This window comes from Colossoma macropomum, unplaced genomic scaffold (assembly GCF_904425465.1).
Source record: "Colossoma macropomum unplaced genomic scaffold, Colossoma_macropomum, whole genome shotgun sequence".
In the NCBI taxonomy this organism is placed as follows: domain Eukaryota; kingdom Metazoa; phylum Chordata; class Actinopteri; order Characiformes; family Serrasalmidae; genus Colossoma; species Colossoma macropomum.
The window spans coordinates 23,445,596-23,469,889 of record NW_023494789.1 but is presented as its reverse complement, the minus strand read 5'-3'; the positions used below and the strand labels follow the sequence as shown (position 1 = coordinate 23,469,889).

Sequence of the window (24,294 nt, the reverse complement as noted above, 5' to 3'; positions counted from 1 at the left end):
AAAGGAGTGATTCCCTGAGAGAAGGAGGAAGAACCACTGAGAGGAACCAAGGCTCAAAAGAATAAACTTCCTAAGAGCATGAGGAAGACCCACTGAGAGGAACCAAGACTCCAAAAAAAAAACCTCTAAGATTATTAAACACTGAGAGAACCCAAGACTACAAAGGAGACAATTCCTAAGAATAATGAAGAAGAACCAGAACTTTAAAAAAATTCATGGTAGATATAGAACATGGTGGAACACGTACAGGATGTAGATCTGGGCCATAGTGGAACTCATAGCATGGCAGATGTAGAACACATTGTAACGCACACAGGACAGTAGATGGTGGAAGATGGTGGAGAAGAGGTTCAATATGAGTGCAAAGCAGGATTAAACTCTTGTGTAATGATGCTTCATCACTTTGTCAGACATTACTGATGATGAGGCAGGGAAATGACACGTTTAGAACAAATCTGTCCAGAACTGACAAGGGTGCAGCGAAGCGTGGATGCAGAACTAAAGCAGCGTCCGGATGTGGAAATAACGACGGAAGAGATTAAGAGCTTGGTCAAGGTCCAAGTTTCCGTGTGAAAACAGGGTGAAATAAAGCTCACGGATGGCCAGCGATTAGTCTCCAACGATGACAGCGATTGTTCTTCATCAGCTGAGCAGCTGTAAGCCTTCTTCCGAGGAGATGAACGTAATCGTTCCTGAGGTGATCTAGACATTAAAGGAACAGACTGGTGGAAAATCTAATCTACACGATTATCTGCTGATCATAAATGTAGTCAATGATACAGCTGCATAACACAGAGCATAGCTAAAACAAGAGCAGCCATCATTTTTAAACTTTATTTTATTTTATTTCTTACCCAGTTTTCCCCCATTTTCACCCAGTAGCTGAGACTCCTCATCACCCGATGCCGCCAAGCAGGGAGGGTGAAGACAAGCAAAGGCCCTTAAGCCTTGGGTTCACTACAAGACTTTTAAAGTCTTAACAGATTATACACAGACTGGGTGTCTCACACTATCTAACTGGTTTCTGCAGATTTTTAGGGTGACTGAAATATTGTGAATCACACACTACTCACCTTTTAAGCTGTTACTCAACTAAATGGAACTCACTGAACTTGCGCAAACTCAGGTGTTCTCCCTTTACTAGGAGACGCAGGTAAACAAATATGGAGGTGCTGCTTCTGTTCTCTGCTGTTTGCGCTGACACAGTAAAGAAGCAGCAGGTAAACATGTTTAAGTGAGACTCGTGGATTTAAAAAATGGGATCAGTCTTCAATCAACAAAATTAAACATGTATGATTAACTTTGACTGGTCTGAAACTCGATTTGGAGACCAAAAATCTGAGTCTAAGAAGTCTCGTGATATACAAGTCTGACTCATAATTTGATTCAGACTCGCCCTTAATTGACTCTCGACTTCACTTGTCCTTGATTGACTCACAACTTCTCTTGGATTCGCCCTTAAACTGTCTCGCGACTTGACTTAAACTTGTACCTAAACTGACTCACGACTGAACTCAAACTTGCCCTTAACTGACCCGCAGTTCAACTTGGGCTCACACTTATTTGACTTGTCAGTCAAATCAAGCTCACCCTTAACTTTTTTTCTTTTTTTGGACAGAGACTTGTCCTAAACTCGCAACTCAACTCATCCTTAACTGACTCATGGCTTGACTAGGATACGCACTTAACTGACTCATGACTCGACTCAAACTTGCCCTTAAATGACTCGTATTTCGACTCAGACTCGCCCTTAACTGACTCTCGTTTTTACTCACCTACTCACAACTTGTCCTGGACTCACCCTTAACAGACACAGAGCTTGACTTGAACTCGCCCTTAACTGATTCGCAGTGCGAACTCCTGACTCGAGAACCCGCACCCAAACTGACACACGACTCAACTCAAACTCGCCCTTAATTCATTCACAGTTCAAACTCAAACTCGTCCTTAACTCACTTGCAACTTGACTCGTCTTTACCTGACTTGCAACTTGGATGTGGGCTCGTCCTTAACTGATGCATTGCTCAAGACAAGAAGCTTTTCCTTGCCACTGTCGCCATTGGCGTCGTTAATGGGGGCTTGGACCCGGAAGGAAGCTGCTTTCTGACAATACCTGTTGTAAAAAGCACTATATATATATATATATAAATTTGGAGTTGACTTGACGACTCGCACCCCAGAGTGATACCAGGTGACTTGTGAACATCTCTTTGATACAGTGACAAAGCATATAACGACTATATTAGAGATTATTTAATGATCTAGGCATGCAGTTAGCACCAGGCTAATTAGTAAAGTATAGGTTTACTTGTGTAGGTATTACTTGTGTAGCTACATTAGCCTCAAAGCGGCACTGCAAAAATTACAGAAGTAAACATGTTTAGTTGTTTGACTACATTTTAGGTAAGAGGAGGGGTTTCTCGGCAAAACACTTATACTGAATAAACCCTCAGCTTCTTGCAAAAAGTGCAGTTAATGCAACAACAGAACACTTTTAGATCAATCTGATCTAAAGGTTGTTGAAAAACAGTTGGACTGGTCTGACTGGAGATGAGCTGAGGTAGTGGAAAATAAGTCAGTCATGGAGATTACCGCATGTGAAGAGTGAGAAACGACTGACAACATCTCACTATTCACATGGATGAGAGACAGGGAGAGAAAGAGAGAGAGGGAGAGAGAGAGGCTGAGCATCTGTCCTTCAGAGCAGAGCATGTGCATGGATCGGCCTGGCCGTCCCGCTGGAGATTAATGACGGCTGGGCAGAAAAGCTCAGCTCTCTGAGTGATTTACAGCTGCTGGAGGAAGAGATTCGCTTTTAAAGGTGAGACTTCAAAGCCAAATCCCACATGCAGCTCACGCCATGCTGCCCAGCGCAGGGCATTCTGGGTAACAGAGCGGGACGAGGATGCCAGAGAAGACGTACTGGAGCGAAGGTCGAATGTCACATGGCCGAAAATGCTCTAAGATAGGTCTGCATGACCAATCAGATGTCAGGACTGGGGTGAAATACACCGTGTTTAGGGGCACAGAGCATTTTTTAAAAATGTTTTTAATACAAATCAGCATGCTTTCTTTATCAGTTTGACATTTTTCTTTTCAAAAACACACATTTACTGGAAATCTGTTTTGGGATGCCAACTGTTTCTCATTGTGTGTTGTTGTGTTCTTGCAAACTCACATGATGTTATCTTCCACTGCCCAAGTTGCTTTCCAATATTCAAGCACGGAGAATGGTGAAAATGCCCAGAAATGGTGAAAATGCCCAAAGATGCTATGGATCCAACTTGCCAATGAGAAGTGAAAGTACCACAGTTCATTACTATTCATTACTATGAGTTGTGAAGGCACTACACTGTGAAGCCTGCAGTAACACTGTCAAATGACATTTAACCTGAGGGCAGAAATATACGCAACACATGCAACATGAATGCAAATGGTACTGCCTGGCTAACGCAAAATAAACATGCACTCTTACGTTACTGTGGTGGTGAAAAACACAAGGTCTCTGCATATTTCCGATGTTCCCCTCACTTGGGCAAACAACATGAAGTTATTGCAAAGAAAACAAACAACTGGAGATGTGTGGAGGCTTCACTCGCTGCACAAGGCAGCAAAACAGCAGAAGGTATGCAAACTTGTGAGCCTGCAAAGTGTTTCAGCTTTCAGCTTTCAGTTTTCAGTGTTCAGAGCATCAGAGCATCTGTGAACAGGATCTACTGTCATTACAACTGATAGAGGACAAATTAGAGCATCTGTAAATAGGATCTACTGTTATTCCAACAGATGGAAGACAAATCAGAGTGTCTGTAAATAAGATTTACTGTCATTCCCAAAGATAGAGGACAAATTAAAGTATCTGTAAGTGGGATCTACTGTTATTCCCAAAGATAAAGAACAAATCAGAGTGTATGTAAATGAGATCTACTGTTATTCTCACAGAGAGAGGGCAAATCAGAGCGTCTGGAAGCAGGATCTACGGTCATTCCCAAAGAAAGAGGACAAATAAGGGCGTATGGAAGGGGGATCCACCATCATTCCCAATGACAGATGACAACTCGTAGCGTATGGAAATGGGATGTACTGTTATTCCCACTGATAGATGACAAATAAATGGAAGGGTGTATGGAGGTGGGATCCACTGTCATTCCCAACGATAGATGACAAATCAGAGCGTATGGAAATGGGATCTACTGTTATTCCCAAAGATAAAGAACAAATCAGCGTGCCTGGAAGCAGGATCTACTGTCATTCTCAAAGATAAGACAAAAATTAGAGTGTCTGTAAGTGGAATCTACTGTTATTCCAAAAGATATAGCGCAAACCAGAGTTTTGGTAAACAGGATCTATTGTCATTCCCAATGATAGAGGACAAATAAGAGTGTATGCAAGTGGGATATACTGTTATTCCCAAAGATAAAGGGAAAAATCAGAGTGTCTGTAAACGAAATCTACTGTTATTTCAACAGACAGGGGACAAATCAGTATTGGTACTGGGAAACACCCAATCTCTGCTAGAAAGCACAGAACAAACAAAAGTGAACTGCGTTGTCCACTGTACATCTTCTCTGAGGTTGCCTTCGAGCACAAGACATCACTGCGTTTAGTCACGGCGTTCTGACAGACTGCATAAACGATTATAACATGGAGGGCAGACTGTAGATCCCTATGTGGTGATAACTCCACTTTCTTAGATCTTTTACCCAGATCTGAAATAAATGAACAAAAACTTTTATCCTTCAGCTAGTAAAACAGTGCTCTCGGTGATAGCTTCCAAAAACATGTGCTCCAGATTTCAGCCTGAATAAGCGTGATACTGGCTACACAGTTGGACATGATTGATATTTTGTGATGCGATAAATCCATGACTCAGAAACTCATAAAACATCATATAAAAGAAAACTATTTTTCTCTCACACAGAAGAGGATCCGGACCAGAGCAACGGGGGATACAAGAACATTCAGATAAAAGGAGGGAGAGAAAAACAAAGCCAACACACACTCAGGATGTTGATGTGCGGTTGCCAGGTTTGTGTCCAGGTGTTGCTGAACAATACAGCTCTAATTAGGATAGGGGCGGCAGGCGTGCAGCAGAGAATCAGCAACCATGACAAAACCTGGCAACCTGCTAACACACTTTAGCAGCTTCCTCACTCTGCAGGCAGGACAAAGGCAGAGGGCCAGCAGCAGATGTAGAGATCCTATCATCATCATCATCATCATCATCATCATCTTCATTATCTTACTGCAGACTCTAAACCATAATTCTTGAAAAAAAGCAAAATGATCTGTCAATAAACTGAGATTATTTCACTTAAAAACCTGAAAGTAAGCAAAACGATCTCATAATATTCTTACAACAAACTAAAAATATATTAACATATTGACTAATAATTTCACCTGCCAAGATATAATTTTTTGCAGTGTTCATCATCATCAGGCTACTGAGGCTTCTGCTAGCAGCCACACATTTCACTGACTAAGCAGCATTTAGGTCTGACTTTTTTTTTTCAATGAGTCATCAAATTTTCAAACTCTAACCCAGACTAAACTTATCTTATCCAGGATAATCTGAACCAACCCTAGCTAACCCAAAATTTACCCACACTAACCTCAACTAACTCTGGTTAAACAAAAGTAACCCTAGCTAACCCAATCTCAACCCTAACCAAACCAAAACTTACCCAAACTAACTCTAGCTAACTCAAACATGGCCAAATGTACCTGAAGTAACTCCACCTAATCCAAACTTTGGCAAATTAACTCAGACTAACAATAGCTGACCCAAACTAATCCCAAACAAATATTTACCCTAACTAACTTCAGCCAGCTCAAACCTAACCAAACTAACCCTAGCTAACCCTAACAATTCACCCAAACTAACACTATCCAAACTAACTCTAGCTAACCCAAATATTTACCCTACCCTAACTAATCCAAACTTAAGCAAATTAACTCAAACTAGCAATAGCTGACCCAAACAAATCCCCCCAAAAAAGGAACTCAAACTAACTTTAGCTAACCCAAACAATTATCCCAAACTAACCCTAGCTAACCCAAACAATTAGCCCAAACTAACTCTGTCCAAACAAACCCTAGCTAACCCTAACAATTAATCCAAATTAACTATACTCAAACTAACCCTAGCTAATCCAAACAATTAACCCATACTAACTCCATCCAAACTAACACTAGCTAACCCAAATAATTAACCCAAACTAACTCTATCCAAAGTAACTCTAGCTAACCCAAATAATTAGCCCAAACTAACTCTGTCCAAACGAACCCTAGCTAACCCAAACAACTAGCCCAAACCAACCCTAGCTAATCCAAACAATTAACCCAACTAGCCTAGCTAACCTAAACTAGTTTACCCAAACTAAGATAACTATTCCAGACCAACCTACACGTTGGCTAACCTTAGGTAACCCAAACTATTTCTAATTAACTCTAATCCCTGTGTCTGAAACATTCTACAGCACAGCTTTAAATGAATGATGTTTGCTTCTACATCAGTTGTTGACCACAGAACAGAAAGACAAAGGAGTGTCAGAGTTGGCTCATCAGCAGAAGTTACTAAACCACACCGTAATAATCTAATCTTTCACACTTGGACTGCAGTGTTGATGATGGAAAGCCTGGGGGAAGATGCTTACCGTGTTAAGGTCAGTTAGAGCTGGACTGATGGCACCATGTGTGTGTAGAACAATCTTCACGTTAGGGGGTCTCTGTAATTGGCCATGACGCAATTATTTGGAAAACATAACTAAGAACAAAGCCAAGAGCTAAACAAAAGTATTGTTTAACTGACTACATGTGTTTTACTAGGAGATCAGAGACACAAATGCAGGAAGAGAACCTTTCTACTGCTAAGGACTTTTAACTCAGAGGCTCCCAAACTTTAACTCACAAATAATCTGTGAAGTGAAATATGACATAAATGCGTCATGAAAGTCCTTAAGCTTTCAGTTAATTTGTAACCCTCTGGGGTCCACAAACTCGCCTGCACATCAAATTCTCTGTTTCTATATCTGTTTCTGTATCTTTTTGATAATTCAGCGCAGATATATAGTTCAAACATTTCCTGAATCTACAGAGTCACTCTTTCCATTCCATCTTAACACGAGATCGTACATGACTCACATCCGGAGTTATGAGGCTATGAAGAGGGGCTGAGATACATCTCATCTTTCTCTCACTGTGTGGAAGTGGTGGATTTGTGTGTGTCGACATTTTGTGTAAAACTGACCAATATACACTCATTCTTCATTTAGTCCACATCGGGGACACATGCGAAATACCGTGCAGAGACTTTACAGCTGCTAAAGTTGCTGCAGTGCTTTTGGAAAGTAGTGATGAAGATAACGGAGCATGATATATATTGATGATATATATATATATGAAGAGCCGTAAAGGAGAATTTAAGAAGATATGCACACATCGAGAGAATGACCTCAGACCATAGAGTGGTACTTCTTTCTGTTCTTTTGCATTAGCATGATAAAAAATGAAATATGCATATGTTCACATTGGCACATACCAAGTGAAATAATGAATAGAAACAATAATAAAACATTCATGGCAAATTTTTTGCAATGTTTGGGTGCCTTAGCACCATGATATGTGCTAGTGTGGGTGCTAGAGTGGCATATAAAACCTGAACATTTAATACTTCAGTAAGTCAGCACATAAACTTCAGGTTGGCTTGACAAAGCCGTTGCTATAAAATCCCAGGTGGTTGTTAAGGTGTGGCCATGTTATCCCAGGTGGTTTTTATTGCTGCTCCCCACAGTAAATCGAAGCATGACTGTCACTTCTTAATTATGTTGGTAGTTAATACAACGTGTAAGGCCTTCTGTCCAATGATTAGAAATGATTAGGACTTTGAAGATCTAGAAAGTCCTGCTGTACACACTTAGAATGTTTTGGGTGTAAAATAATATTACTAATATTTAGCATTCAGTTATATTTGAAGTGATTAAAAAAAAGGTGTGTGCAAAAATTTAAACACTCACAAAAAGCTCTGCTGATTTGAAATTAATTGAAAATAAGTGAACACATCCTCTACAGAGAACACACTGAAATATGACATTTCTATGCAAATTTTAGTGTACGATCTCTATTTTTTTTACATATTGGAATAAAACAAAACATTAAATATATAACGTGTTCATAACTTTTACACACCCACATTTTATGCTTTAATTTTAAATAGCTAAATTCAGTAAATAAACAGTAATTGTGCATTAAATTGTGCAGAAGTGTGTCTCTGTAGAGGACGTGTTCACTTATTTACACTCAGAAAATCTAGAAAAACATGGAATTTGACGAAACATTTGCACATGATTGTATATAAAGGGCTGATCAAACAGAAGAGGATCTGAAAGCGTGTGTTTAACGTCTCTGTGTCTTTTAACAATGCTGAGTTCTGAAGCTGCAGCTTTTGGTTCTCTTTAAGGTCCGGTGTTGGATCTCTCCGGCCGCGCCGGTGTTTGCTTTGCGGATTCTATGCGCTACAGGCCAGCAGATAAAAGATCAAATACGCGTCAGGACAATAGCGCTCGCCTCTGAATCAGATCAAACGGCTCACCGGCGAAGAGGCCAAGCGGGCGGCGGAGAGTTTGTGGTTCTGAGTGTGAAGGTGGAGCGCTGGAGTTACGGTGCTGCTGCTGCTGCTGAGGGTTTAAACAGCTGTGCACACTCACACACACAGAGCTGAGCGCAGGATGATTAAACACAGGATGAAAGGCTGAGCTCATCGCTGCCTTTGTAGTGGCCAGGGTTCAACATCACACAGGATCAATCGTGGGATTTAAAAACAAACAAGCTTTTACATCATATTCTTACCTTATTTCTGCATTTACATTATTGTTTATTGCTTTTTTATCAATATTGCACTGTTTATTGTTATTTATCTTGCACTCTTAAAAAAGATGGGTTTTTTAGTAAAGACAGTGGTTCTATATAACTATGAACACTCAAAGAACCATTTGCATGCTCAGGTGATTCTCTGCATGGTGAAATGGTTCTTCAGACTGAAGGAGAATGTGCTGTATATGGTTCTATAGAGATTTTTTTTTTTGATTAACACGGTATTGTTGTAATACACACTTAATAAAGATGGTTCTTCAAGGGTTCTTTGGTAAAGGGAATTGTTCTATTTAGAACCAAGCATTCTATATAGAACCATTTCATGCTCAAATGGTTCTCTGCATGGTGAAATGGTTCTTTGGATTAACAGAGAACAGAACAGTGTTATAGTGAAGAGTGTAGTATATGGTTCTGTATAGCACCAAAAAGGGTTCTTCTTCTGTTACAAGCTTGATACAGTTGGCAATAGCAGAACGCTTTCTAGTGCTATATAGAACCAACACCTTCTCCATCAATCTGAAGAACTATTTCACTATGCAGAGAACCCTTCAACCACAAAAATGGTTCCTTAAATGTTCATGGTTCTATATAGAACCACTGTCTTTACTAATCAACCTTTGAAGAACCATCTTTTTAAGCGTGTACTGTAACAGCTATTGTTCTATTAATATTGTGTTGTTTATTGCTGTGCCTATTTATGTTTATATTATGGTTCTTTGTATTCGTTGTAGTTTGTTAATTTATTATTATTTATTATTGTTAGTTCTATATATCTATCTATCCATCATCTGTTTATCACACACTATCCCTCTCTGTCGTTCTATTTCTCTCCTCCTATCCTCTCTTTCTCTCGCTCTTTATCAAGGTATCCCCTCTTTCTCTATCCATCCTCCCCTCCTCTTCATTCTTCTCCTCTTTTCTCCAAGCAGATGGAGGGAGGGAGAGAGAGAGGGAGAGGGAGAGAGAGAGAGAGAGAGAGAGAGAGAGAGATTTTGTTTTGAATAATAAATAACATTATCTGTAGGAAGCCTAAAGCAAAATCTAATTCACCTTATTTGATCAGTGACAAACGTAAGCTGACCTTGGAAGGTTAGAAACATTACCCGCTTTCTACATCATGCTCCCTGAAACCTAACAGCCTCTTTAACACATGCACTTTTATGTGGAACTTTACAGGTAATTAAACAGGAAGGGGCTCATTTTAAACGAAGCCTGGAGTCAAAAGTGAAAAATATGGTGGGAGTGTTTTTGAAGTGTAATTCTAGTGGCATATCGCTCAAAAGAATCAGCAATATTGAGTGGAGCAGTAGAGAAGAGAAGAGAAGAGAAGAGAAGAGAAGAGAAGAGAAGAGAATTAAGGAGAATAGAGGAGAAGAGGAGAGGAGAAAAAAGTAAAAGAGAGGAGAAATAAGACAAGAGAAGCAAAGAGGAGAAAAGAAGAGGAGAAGAGAAGAAAACATACGAGAAGAAAGGAGAGGAGAAGAAACAAAAATAGAAGAAGAGGAGAGAAGGAAAAGAAGACAGAAGAAAAGAGAACAGAAGAGAGGAGAAGAGAAACAATAACAGGAGAAGAGCAACAATAAGAGAAGAAGAGAAGGAAATGAAAATGAAGAAAGAAGAAAAGAGACAGTAGAAAGGAAGAGAACAGAAGAGAAATGATAAGAAGAATGGAGAAGAGAATAGAAGAGACCAGAGGACAGATTTTTGGTGAACTACTCCTTTAGCTGTGTCAGATTAGCTGAATTCCTCACTGTGTTGTGCAAATAGCTGAGGTTTGGTCTATCATCTGTTTCAGCACACTGGAGCAAATTAGCAGACTTTATTCACACATCTCTCCATCATTAATGTGCCAGCGCCTGCCTTTACCCACAATGCCACAGTCGCTAACTCCTCTCCAAAACAGCCGCAGCTCGGCAGACACGCAGACCAAAACCAAACATCTCCTCTGCACCTCTGAAGTCGATCCGTCTCCGTCTGTCTGAGCACGTGAAGAACAGAGGAATGTGAGAGGAGTGAAAACTCTCACTCGTCTGTCTTCACTCACACAATTCACACTGAGCTGCAGACGAGTGCTGCACGGAGTCAGGAATTCTTACTAACAGCTCACGCTTACAAGGGAATTCCACCCACTTTCAAAAATTTCTTCATGATTAAATGGTTAAGATGTAAATAATCACAGTGGTGGTGATAGAACTCAGAACTCAGTTCAGTTCATTTAAAAAGAACAATATGTGAAAACACCCATTATTTCATTATAAACTGTCGCCGTGCCCTGTGGTGGACAAATTTACGTTTTGCTGTACAGACATTCTTGCACTGACTTTCACTGTGTCCTCTGAATAATAAGGTTGTTAAGAAGTTGAAATTAGATATGTTAAAATTTATTTTAGCGATAATCCAAAAAGTTATGTGATCGCTAAAAGTGAGTTTGATGGAAACAGAAAAATCACAATTTTTTACAAAACATTTTCATTTGCTCGCTTGCAGTTGGTGTGGAAAGTGAATGGAAACACAGCTGGAGTGGCAATTTCAATCCAGAACTGATCATCCAACATCAGCACTTGACCTCACTAATGCTCTATCAAACCCTTACAGCAATGTTCCAACATCTAGTGTAAAGCCTTCCCAGAAGAATAGAGGCTGTTACTGCAGCACAAACTCATTATTAATACCTTCATTTCAGAAGAAACTGCTGTCTACACACATTTTGGAACACACACTGCAGGTGTTTAAAATCTCTGCAGGGATTTTTTCCTCACTTCACTGGAAAGTAACAGTGAGAAAATTCAAAAAAAAGGAAGGCGAAGTGTCCCCAAACTTTTTCCGGGTGGTGTGCACCCACACTCGCTCCAGATGTGCTGAGCCGAATCAAAGTGTCTGAGCGTCTCTGAGGCCTGCAGTGTGCTTTATGAGCTCTATAAAAAACCCAAAAAGAGAAATGTGAAATCTGTGGACCAGCCCCCACCCCTCTGCCCCCCCGGGACCCCCGCTGCGGTCCTGCAGCTTTTGCTGCAAACCCACAGCACGGGACCCTCTGCTCAGAGCTAATATTTACACTGCCTGCCGTGTGAGAGTGAGAGAGAGCTCAGGAGAAACGAATCGCTTAATTACAGATACCACAGTGAGGGAGAAAAAACAACAGAGAAACTTTCAATATCAGCCTCAAAGTTATTACTGTCATTCTGTCATACATACCATTAACTTCACATAATTATATACATTTACACAGCTAACTACAGAGTTATGTAATGAATTATATTTACATTCTGAGTGTACTGTTTGTTTACACATAAAAAAGTACAAAAACAACAGTAACTTTCTGTTAAGGCTGCAAAGTATTGACACAAAATGCAATGTTTGATAAAGCCGTTGGAAATCTCAATGCTGATATGAGAAGTGATAAATGGTTCACCTCTAAGTGGAGGTGACGCAAGTACAGACCATTTTTGGAAATCTAACTAATCTCTCCTTTAGGCAAACAGCAAAATACAAATTTATAAAAGCACCGTTCACTATTGTGCAAAAAAAAAAAAAGAAAATTTCTCACAGCTGTTCACATCAGAACTGAGATCACATTATTTTGTGCACTGAAAGGAACAGTCAACACTACCTCAACAGCTTTTTCTACAAAGGTTTTTGTTTTTCTACAAAAACAAAAAAAATTATGTAAGTGCACAAGAATGGATACATGCTTTATTTAATTTTTGTTTAGTTATTAAATATGTTTGTTGTGACAGCAGTCATCACTCATCACTGCCTCACACACTTTAAACACAATACCAGCTGTGAGCTCAATCCTAATGTTTGATGTGTTTTACAGGCGTGTAGTTCAGGATGAGCTGCTGTGTGTGTAATTGGCTGTTTAGCCTAATGGTTAAGTTACTTGTAAGAGAGCAGAGTTCAGTTCCAGCTCAGAGAATCACATATTAGACTTTAACGGTTTGTGTTGATAATGTAATGACGTCCCTCTGCTGCTGTGTGTGTTATCACCGTTCTAATGATGTGTTTATTGTGAAAACTCATATTGCCATAACGATAAAAATATGATTTAGCGAGCAGCCCTACTTTTCATTCCAAACACAAATGTGGTACACTCTTAAAAGGGATCTTTAGTAAAGACATTTGTTCTATATAGACGCATAAGTTCTATATAGACCCATTTCATGCTTAAATGGTTCTCTGCATGGTAAAATGGTTGTGTTGTACCTTTTTGAAAAGGGTTGTATATAGCACCGTTCTTCTGTTATTTCAAGTTTGACACTATCATTATAGAAGAGCCCTTTTTGGTGATATATAGAGCCCTTTTCAAAAACAACACCTTCTCCATCAGTCTGAAGAACCACTTCACCTTGCAAAGCTACTTCTGCAAGTGGCTACTTCTTCAGTCTCTCACGTTGGACTGATGTCAGACTCGACACTACAGTGACTCACTATCAGCTCTTGAGGTACAAAGCGGTATTACAAGACAGGACAGGCTGGGGATAGCTGGTTAGCATGCTAACTTCTTTGCAACATGACATATAAACGTCTTTGATGTAACATCAAAACAGTTATTTCTTCACATTCTGTTGATTATTTCAGGTTATTTTGTAATGTTTTGAACAAAAAAATCGTACAAATTGCTCCTTTAAAATGAACCCCTCCCCGTTGAATTACCTTTAATTGCTGCATAAAGGTGCATGTGTGAAAGGAGCTGTTAGGTTTCAGGGAGCATGATGTAGAAAGTGGTTCATGTTTCTAGCTGTTGAAATAAGCTTTTCTATGAAGTGAGCACAAATAAGGCTAAATGAGTCTAAGTCTGCTCATGCTTTTCTAAAGCATCACTGATCTAATAAGGTCGCTATGTAGACTTTGCATTAGCATTCCTATGGAGAAGAGTAGCTTCTGATAAATCTATAATAACATATATTTATTAGCAAGTTGGAGCATAAAGTCTCCATATTTGCAACATGTGGGGTCCACAAAAATGAGGCCATCTCCTAAACATCCTGATCAGGGCAAAACTCCAAAATATTAAATTGCATACAGACTACAGTCAGCGTACAGCAGGGTGGCCTTCACTCTACAAACATCAGCCCAACAGTTCCATCCAGAGTTTAGTATGGGACACTGACAGACAGAACAGAGTCCAGGAAAGAGTGTGTGTGGAGTCCAGGAAGGAGAATGAGTGTGCGTGATTGATGAAGGTGCTCTCACATTGGCTCTGCACCACACAGCACTGTACAGTTATAGACCACAGACTCCCCCCTACACTCACCACAGAACCACCATAGACTCACCATATGCTCACCATACATTCATGATACACTCACTACACAGTCAACATAGACCCACCATAGATTCACTATGCGCTTACTGTAAATACATTTACCACAGACTCACCATACACCATGCTTTCACTTTATTCTCACCACAGACTCACCATAAGCTCACCATAGACACACCATACAGTCACCATAGATTCACCACACGCTTACTGTAAATACATTTACCACAGACTCACCATACACCATGCTTTCACTTTATTCTCAACATAAGCTCAACATAAGCTCACCATAGACACACGATGCAGTCACCATAGATTCACCATATGCTCAATATGCACTCAACATACACACAAGTACGCTCACCATTGACTCACCACTCACTCATCATATGCTCACCAAAGACTCACGATAAATGAACATATGCTCACTACGCATTCACCATAAGCAACCATATGCTCACCACAGACTCACCAAACACTCACCATAGAGTCCCCATATGCTCACCACAGCCTCATCACAAGCTCACCATAGCCTCACCATACGCTCATCATAGACTCACCATATGTTTAACATAGACTCAACATAGCCTCATCACATGCTCACCATAGCCTCACCATACGCTTGTCATAGCCTCACCATATGTTGACCATAGACTCACCATACGCTCACCACAGACTCACTTTAGCCTCACCATATGCTCACCATAGCCTCACCATACGCAAACCACCACCATCTTGAAAGCCTAAAATTATACATTTTATCAGCAGTTCTGTCTGTTTTTATAGAGAGCAGTAAGTAATTTTAAATTAGACGTAAATAATCTTTACATTAGTCTTTACATTAATTTTGTAATTCAGTGCTGCAACTAAAGAAGGAAACTTCCAACATGTAACTCAAGCTGTGGTACTCGGATTAGCAATTCAGAATAATTTAAGAACGTTCTTGCTCTGTTTTGTTTCCTTTTTATAAATTTGTCATGGTCCATCAGTCCATCTACTGCTTGAAAAAGGTCATTCAGAAAACAAACGGCTGTTTCGTAAGAGCTCTTATTAAAGCCAATCGCTCCTCTACAGAAACCCAGTCCAGGACTGTCAGACCGAAGCAGGTCTGGAGCTGAAGTCTTCGTCTGGCTTTACTCCAGACCTTCTCCAGCAGAAGGTCTAAATCCGCATGAAGGTTTGTTTCTCTTCCCAACCAAATGATCTCACTTTAACACAAATATTGGCAGAGTTGCATCTCTTAATAAAACGATACGGTCATAAACGCCGTCTGGAGATGAAGCTAGGGGTCAAAAGTCACAGAGGAGAGCGTTTCGTTTCCTCACGTACACCACAGGAAAGCGTAGAGGTTCTGTGGAGAACATGTGACCTCACAGTGGACGGAAAGTTGCATCGATTAAAGAATAAAAAAGAAATACAATAAGGAAGAAATGATGAAAAATCATTCATCATAAAACAACCAGAAATGAAGGAGATGCAGTAATATGTGTCTGAAATACAGATACGGAAAGAGAGGAAAAGAGAAACTAACAGAGAAAATGAGAGATTATTATTATTATTGTTATTATTATTATTATTATTATTATTATTAATAATAATAATAATAAAACTGAGATTTCTTAAATCTTTAAATCTTTCTAAATGTTCAGTCTTGCTGTTTTGATGATGGTTTGTCCACACTGTAGGTTTAAAAAGGGAGAGAGGAGGAGAGACGAGAGAGAGAGAGAGACTAATAGAAAAAGAGACAGAGAGATATACTGATAGAGAAATACAGACAGCGAGAGAGAGAGAACAGATAGCCACTGAGAAAGAGAGAAAGAAAGGGACCAAGAGAAAGCAAGTGAGAGAACAAAGAAAGATACTGAAAAAAGAGAAAAGGAGAACAAGAGACGGAGGAGAAAGTGAGAGAGACGAGAAAGTGAACGAGTGACTACTAGAGAAAGAGAGCGGGAGGGAGAGTGAGAGATAGAGGAGCAAGAGAAAACAAAAAGAGACAAAGAGAGAGAGAGAGAGAGAGAAAGGAGAAAGATACTGAAATAAGAGAAAAAGAGAATGAGAGATGGAGGAGAAAGCAAGGGAGACAAGACAGAGCGAGAGACTAATAGAGAAAGAGAGAGAGATAGAGGAGAAAAAGAAGAGAGAGAAAGAGACTAAGAGAGAGAGAGAGAGAGATAGAGGAGAAAAAGAAGAGAGAGAAAGAGACTAAGAGAGAGAGAGAGAGAGAGATAGAGAGAGAGAGAGATACTGAAATAAGAGAAAAGGAAAACGAGAGAGGGAGGAGAAAGCGAAAGAGACAAGAAAGAGAGCGAGAGACTAATAGAGAGAGAATGAGAGAGATAAGGAGGAGAAAAAGAAAACAAAGAGACTAATAAAAAGAAAGAGAGAAAACAGAAAGATACCGAAACAAGAGAAAAAGTGAGAGAAAGAACAAATGAGAGAGACAAGAAAGAGCAAGAGAATATTACAGAAAGAGAAGGGAGGGAGGGGGGAGGGAGGGCGAGAGACACAAAGAGGAGAACCAGAAAAACCAAGGAAGACGCTAATAGAGAAAAACAAAAAAGACAGATATTTAAAGAAGAGAAAACGAGAGGGAGAAGTAGAAGTAAGAGACATGAGAAAGAGGGAGAGACTAATAGAGAAAAAGAGAGGGAGAGTGGGGAGAAAGAGAGAGAGAGATACAGACAGAGAAAGAGAGGAGAGAGAGAGGAGAAAGAGACACAGAGAGAGACTAATAGAGAAAGAGAGACAGATGGAGAGAGACACAGAGAGAGAGAGACAGAGAGAGAGAGAGAGAGAGACAGAGAGAGAGAGACAGAGAGACAGAGAGAGAGAGAGACAGAGAGACAGAGAGAGAGAGAGAGAGAGAGGGAGTACCTGTGTCTTTACCAGACTGAATAAGAAAATTTCCACACAGTGAAAGAGCAAACATACTTTTTTCTTTTTAAGCCTGTTTTTCGATGTATTTTATAATGAGATATAGTGCAATGCCACAAAATCCGTTTCTAAAAACTCATATGGGACCCGTCGACCTTATTTATAGACTTTTTTGTGTTTTTGGACCTCGGCCCACCACCAACACTGCACTTTAACCATTGACGACAAAAAGTTTGTGCACCCCTAATTTAAACAGTTGTTATTCAAACAGTGTCCAACTTTGAGGTCACCGCTCTGAGAGAAGTGTGCCAGCGACACGCTTACTACCATGTAGTGACCTGCCTGTAACTGTATTTACCCTGCAGCTTTTACAGGCCTGTCCGTCACCAGCCGCCCGCTTCAGCCTCCACACACACACACACACACTGACGTCAGCCTGCAGAACATGAGAAACTTCCACACCAATAAACTCCAGCCGTGTTGACATTAGAAACAAGAAAAGCTGCAGCAAGGTTGATACGAGGCATTTTGTTATACACTCAGGACTAATTTCTGCCGTGTTGTGTTTGGAAAGTTGAACTGGTGTGATTTGCGCTGTGTGGTTAGGCTGATAGCATAAATAGCTCATTTCATAAAGCATATTTTAGTGATTTCACGATGAGCGCACGGAACATCTGGCAAGAAAGTCTATCAAATATATCACTGTAAAAAAACAATCTGTTTTAACTATAAAAAAAGTAAGAAACATGGCTGTCTTCGTTCTGTAGCAGAAGTCGAAATATCTAACTATAACAGTAACTGAAATACAGCAGGTTCTAGATGAACGGCAGTACTATAAGAGTAATTGAACTACAGAAGTCTTTATATGAAAGTGTTATAGGAGAAAATCAATGTCATTAATCTCTCAGAAAGAAAGTTATACAGGTGTAATTTAACTACTACAAGCTGAATATGAACTGAACTCATGTAAGCGCTGAACTGTAGTAAGCTGTGTATGAATGGAAGTCATATATGAAGAATATAACTACAGCAGGGTCTATATGAATGGAAGTGATATGACAGTTATTAACATATAGAGAGTAATATATGAATGGAAGTCATATATGAAGAATGTAACTACAGTAGGGTCTTTATGAATGGAAGTGAAATGGGAGTTATTAAGAAAATATAGAAAGTTGTATATGAAAGTCAAATAGGAGAAATTTACCAACAGTAATAAGCAATAAGTAAACTATAGCAAGCTACATAAAAGTGTGAGTCCTGTAGGTGGAATTTAAAGATAGCAAGTTGTATATGAATGGAAGTCATACAGAAGTAATTGTACTATTGCAAGCGATATATGAATGGAGGTAATACAGAAGTAACTGTACTACTGCAAACTGTATATGAATGGAGGTCATACAGAAGTAAATGTACTATTGCAAGCTGTATATGAATGGAGGTCATACAGAGGTAACTGTACTGTTGCAAGCTGTTTATGAATGGAAGTTATATTTGAAGAATTTAACTCCAGCAGGTTTTGTATTAATAAAAGTCATACAGGTGTAATTTAAATATAGAAAGTTTTATATGAATAGAAGTCATATAGGAATAACTTAACTACAGTAAGATATATTTATGAATGGAAGTCATACAGGAGTAATTTAAGAAGATCTTATGAGTCCTAAAGGACCAATTTAACTACAGATGAAGTCCTATAATGCTGCAGTATTCTCTATATCAATGGAGCAGCAGTCATATAAAGCTCCTACAGCAGAAGACTGCCTGCAGTATGCTCTACATGATTGTTAGCCTACCAGCAGTTTATTATATGTAGCATGCTGTTAAATTAATAGAATGTCCTGTGACAGTAGTATAACTACCACCGTGGCCCCGCATTCTCCTTTATGGGCAGCAGGAATCTCCAGTCTGTCTATGCCAGCCAAGTTCCAATGACCTCTAACCCCTGACCCCTCTTCTCCAGCCCTTTACCTAAAAAGGAGCGACGCACTGGCCTTCACTTCCTCTGATCCGGAGTTTAATCTGCTTACAGCCAAACACTGCTGCCCAAACCGCACCGTCTGGGGCAAAAACAAGGGAAAAAGAACGCTGTAGAGGGCAAAAGGGTCGTACGCCGCCTGTCAGATGAAGGAAGAATCAACTTTTCTTTTTTTAAAAGCAAATTCAATCCATTTTCCTCTCTCTTTTCCAGGGCATTAAACTATCTCATTACATAGCTAACTGCGTCACTCAATCCAAAGCTGTAATGGAGCGTCCAGCACAAGCATCATGTCTCTACAGGCTCCAGGAACCGATGGAGGTGCTTTATTTCTGCCGGAAAAAATGTGTTCTGAGATTTGTTCTCAAATAATGCGTATAATATCTGGGTCTAATAATAGCAAACAAACCACAAATCCTGAGCTCCACTGAGGGTGAGACATCTAACAGGTGCTCTGGAAGAGAACGTGCAGCAGTTTGTGGCTGCAGTGGACGAGTACTTAAGACCTGTAAAGAACACTGTGTGGCCTTTTGGGTAAAGCTTAGCGGCTTCTCCAATTGGGAAGCAAAGTGGACAGATCATTCGCCCCTTTTATGCATTTAAAAAGAAGATTAACAATGAATTGGAGTTGATGCACATAAAAGATTGTACAACACAGAGTCATGTTGCCCCTATAATCAGTGGTATTTGATACTATGTCATACTGATGATGCCACTATTACACATTCATTTATAAAACTTCCACAATGTTCATATGACCCACACAGACTGTAATTCACTACAGGAAGTGTAGGGGGCGATACGGCTTCTACTGTTTCAGTTAAAAAGCTCTCTATAATGTTTATAAGATCCACACAGTCATTCTGACAGACTGTAATACACTACAGGAAGTGTAGAGGGCGATATGACTTCTATTGTTTCATTTAAAAAGCGCTCTATAATGTTCATACGATCCGTAATGTTACGTTAAAGGTTTTCATATTGTAAAATGAATGGCAATTCAAAATGTTTCGAACACAGCCAGCAGATGGCGCAGTTCTACACGTTCCTTTCACATACAGTCAAAGAGGTTACTATGATCAATTAGACTGGAACCAGATTAGCAAGAGCAACTGTTAAAACAACGCATTTTAAACTCTCCACCAGGCATTATTATTACATTCGTTGGGGATATCTGGGTAAACTCTGCCACCTTCAGCTTTACATTCATCAAAGTATCTTTCTTAGTATGAATAAATAATGATTTGACAGACTTCTTGTCCAAATTGTTAAAAGCTCAAATTGAAACTCTTTTGGTTCAAACGTGGTTTAAACACCTGAAAGGTTTTAGCACTAATGAGCTGACATCACAAGGGGATAAAATGGGTGTGGCCTTTGATTCTCAAGGTGGGACTTTCATTAATTCTTCCTACAATTTTGCAGTTTTATATAAAATGTTTATTATTCTAAAATATTTTGAAAAGCTAGGTGTCCCAAAACTTTTGACAGGCAGTGTAAAACAACACAGAGCTCCTGCATCAGCACTTCCTTTCTAAAATGCCGTATAATATATGAAGGTCACAGAGGGAATGTCTCGAGTTGTGAAAGTACGGGAGCTTTGGTGAAGTCGGCGTTTCATTCTAATCCCAATTCAGAACAAAGAACCTTTCCTAACTTCCCCTCAGCACAGTCAGGGCAGAATGAGTCATTTAACTGGCACTGCTTCTCCACAAAGCATTTCAATCGTCGGCAGTTTCAACTATCATTTGGTACAATTTCTCAGCAGTTGATGGACAACAAAATTCTTTGATGACTACAAAAAAAAAATGCCTAAAGACATGTACAGAGAGCATGTAATTAAAGCTAGGGTTTATAGCAATGTGCAAATTCTCCATGGTGTTTACACTACAGCCTGACTGATATAAAATTCTGTAGCCCTTTCAAGGGGGCGGGGGGCGGGGTTTGAATCCCACATCGGCTCTCATTGAAAAAAGTCACAAAGTGTGAAGCTTGTGTCCTAAAGGCTATGAAAAGTATAACTTCATTACCGTTTAGTGATTGGTATAGTGTAACAACACCTCTGTCCTCCACGCTGCACCCTACATCATTCCACTAAGACTCCTAACACTTCATCAACCTCTGTAAAGTGATAAAATTGTGAGCCGCTCTGATAAGAGAGTCTGCAAAATGCCGTAAATGTAAATGGCTGATTCTAACACAAGTTTTAAAGGACTCTAGTCCTTTATTATTAATATAGGCTGGTATATCAGTCATATATAAAAGTTTGGGCAGTCCTGGTCAACTGACATGTTTTGTTGACTTTCTAAGTGAAAATAAGTTAACACACCCTCTACATTTTTCTGCTAATTTGAAGGCACAATTACTATTTATTTACTGAGTTTAACATTATAACATAACATTAATCTGCACAAGCCACAATGTGTGTATATATATATATATATATATATATATATATATATATATATATATATATATATATATATATATACACATATATATATACACACTTTATAAGTAGACCAGGATAATTTAGTGTAGAGGATAGTATAGGATACTTTATTATGATTTGAATTTGATTACTGTTGTGTATTCAGCCTTGTTCTGCTGTGCTAGTTATTTTTTGGCACTGAAATAAACAGAAAAAGTACACAAGTGCAGGCTTGATCCTTTCCATACAGAATGTAAATCAATATAGTATCAAATATGGTATCAAATTGTATCAAAAAATGACTCCAGACTTCTAGGCGTTAACCAGCTCCACCACAACAGTCCAACTGCGGCCCAACAGGCAGAAAACCGCTATCATAATGAAGAAAACCACTTCAATCAAACGATTTATCCTAGCCATGAAAATGCTGGAAATACATAAAGGGTAAATAAAATAATGATAACTCAAGGCAGTATATATAGATCTATGCTAATGAGCTGTACTGCCTTTTGTCTTCAGAGCAGCTTCAGCCCTTCGAGGGAAAGCTGCTAAACACATTTTCCTCAACTGGGCCATTCTTCAAGAACAGCGCCACTGTCAGAGCGGACATTTGGGAACAATGTGGTTCAAAAGCAGTCGGACGAGGTAAAAAGGGTAAAACTCATCAGACCATGTCACCTTCTCCTAGCGCAGTAATGCCTGAGCTCCTTATTACAGCGGGTCATGTGTTTCTGCTAACTCTGGGTTCTGCATTTGGTCACAAGTGGTTTCCAAATGGGAGCTTCACCATAAACATCAGCTGTGGAGAGCTAATGATGTGCAGCCACTCAGCTTCAGCTTTTCTCCAGAGTTCCCTCATGACCTGAAAGATTTCTGACTCTTCATCCTTCTCCTTCTTCTCTTTACAGAGCAACAGGAACGCATTGCTGAACCCTCCAAAAACATCTCAAAACACACAACTGAGGTCAGAGCTTGAAAACCTGACCATGACTGGACCTCCCATTCAAATATTGTTCCATTCTCTTAAATTGATATGTGCAATAATGTGATCTGAGCAGAGTGAGTTTGTTCAGCAAAATATCTTTTTTACGAACTGAATGTTAGTAGAAAACAGAGCCACCAAGTTACTGTCAGCAGCTCGAAACATACTGAGGTCAGTGTAACATACTAATGAAAGGGTTTGACCATTTTAAGGTTTGCCCATTACCGCCAAGGGTGTTCAATCGTGCATGATAAGCCACATAATCTCCATAAAAAAACATTGCCAATAACGCTCTGGAGCAGCCACACACAAAGACAGTGGGATGAGTTGGAGTGATTAAGCTACACTGAACACTTTTAGGGATGTCACTATTGATTATATTAATAACCGAATAATCTAGCAGTTACTTTAATAAAGTTGGAGTGATGAAGCTCTACTGAACACCTTTGGGATGATTATGGAGTGAAGAAGCTCCAATGAACACATTGGGATACGTTGGAGTGAATACATTTGGGATGGAGTTGGAGTGATGAAGTTCCATTGAGCATGTCTGGGATTTGAAGTGATTGAGCTCCACTAAGCACCTTCGGGATATGGATTGATGAAGCTCCAGTGAACTCATTTAATACTCTTGATTTCAGAAGAAATGTTGGATACAGAGGTGTCCGCATACTTTTGGACATGTGGTGGACACAAAGACTGTGAACTTTTGCTTTACAGGGAAGAATTGACTCAAAAAAAATCAACTGCCAGAGCAGAACATAATAATAATGAAATAATGAAATAATGAAATAAAAAAGCAGGGCAGACAAAGAAACTTCATGTAAACCAAATTGCGGTGGGTTTGAAACTTTGGGCTCCGCTGTCTCACCGTTCTGCTCGTCCAGTTCATTCCCGATCTCCTCACCCATCCGCTTCTGCCTGCTGATCACTGCAGCCAGAGCATCCAGACCAGCATCCTGAGCTACAGAGAGTGGAGGGGGAGAGATACAGAAAGAGAGAGAAAGAAAGAAAACAAGGAAAATAAATCATGGCTGCTGTAGACTGTATTTTCTATATATAAATCTGTTTATATTTACCTTCGATGATGTGCTGCTGCTGCTGTTTAATTTCTCCAAACGTCAGGCCTCGTGTCTCCTCTGATTCGTTGACCAGCCACGGGTTCACAGAACCTGCCCCACCTGGCCCCGCCCCCAGCCCACCTGACATCAGGCTCGACCTGCAGAAAATGAGGTCACCTTTAAGACTGATTTATGTAAATGACTTCTGTTCTGATTAGCTGCCCTCTATTGTGCCTTGTTTAAAAGGCAGATCTAATGCTCCTAAACTGGGGCTAAACTCCTGTAGGCTGAATGGTAGGGGTTTTAAAAATCTGTGACATCACAAAATGAATTCAAAACAGGCTGTTTTTGCACTGTATGGACCGTGGGGTGAACAGTACATTTTAAAATTTTAACAATGCTTATATATGAAACTTTGAAAGAAAAAATTAGGTTTTTTATTATATGTGCCCTTTAATATAACTATTTTATTCTCAGGACTTTCGATCCATTTCTACTGATCATCACAAAATATTCTCACAATGATGATGAAATTTGATGACAACAAAACACACAAAAAGTAACACAACAGCTATTGCATTTGCCCACCAATCACCACATGCACACATCAAATCAACCACACATTGCTGACTTTATAAGTGTGAATAAACTGTAAAGCCTGACTTTAGACTGCCTCTAGCCACACTCACACATCTGTGACACTCATGTGCCTTTATGAATAAACAGCCCAGGCAATTTTCTGCCTTTAAGACAACAAACAACATCCACCACTTCGGAGCTGTTCAGTCTGTTTATTCTGTGTTTGTTCAGCCACAGTGGCCACTTTACAGAGAAGAC

At 39.7% G+C, this 24,294-nt stretch overlaps 1 protein-coding gene across 1 annotated transcript in view; it reads right to left on the bottom strand.

Annotated features, from left to right (window-relative positions):
- stx8 (syntaxin 8) overlaps positions 1–24,294 on the bottom strand; it is a 58,148-nt gene that overhangs the window by 22,457 nt on the left and 11,397 nt on the right. Inside the window, exons 5-6 of the mRNA XM_036570605.1 lie at positions 23,476–23,615; positions 23,268–23,360 (exon numbers count right to left, since the gene is read on the bottom strand). Of these exons, the coding sequence (XP_036426498.1) occupies positions 23,268–23,360; positions 23,476–23,615 (233 nt within the window). The remainder of the gene's footprint in view (positions 1–23,267; positions 23,361–23,475; positions 23,616–24,294) is intronic.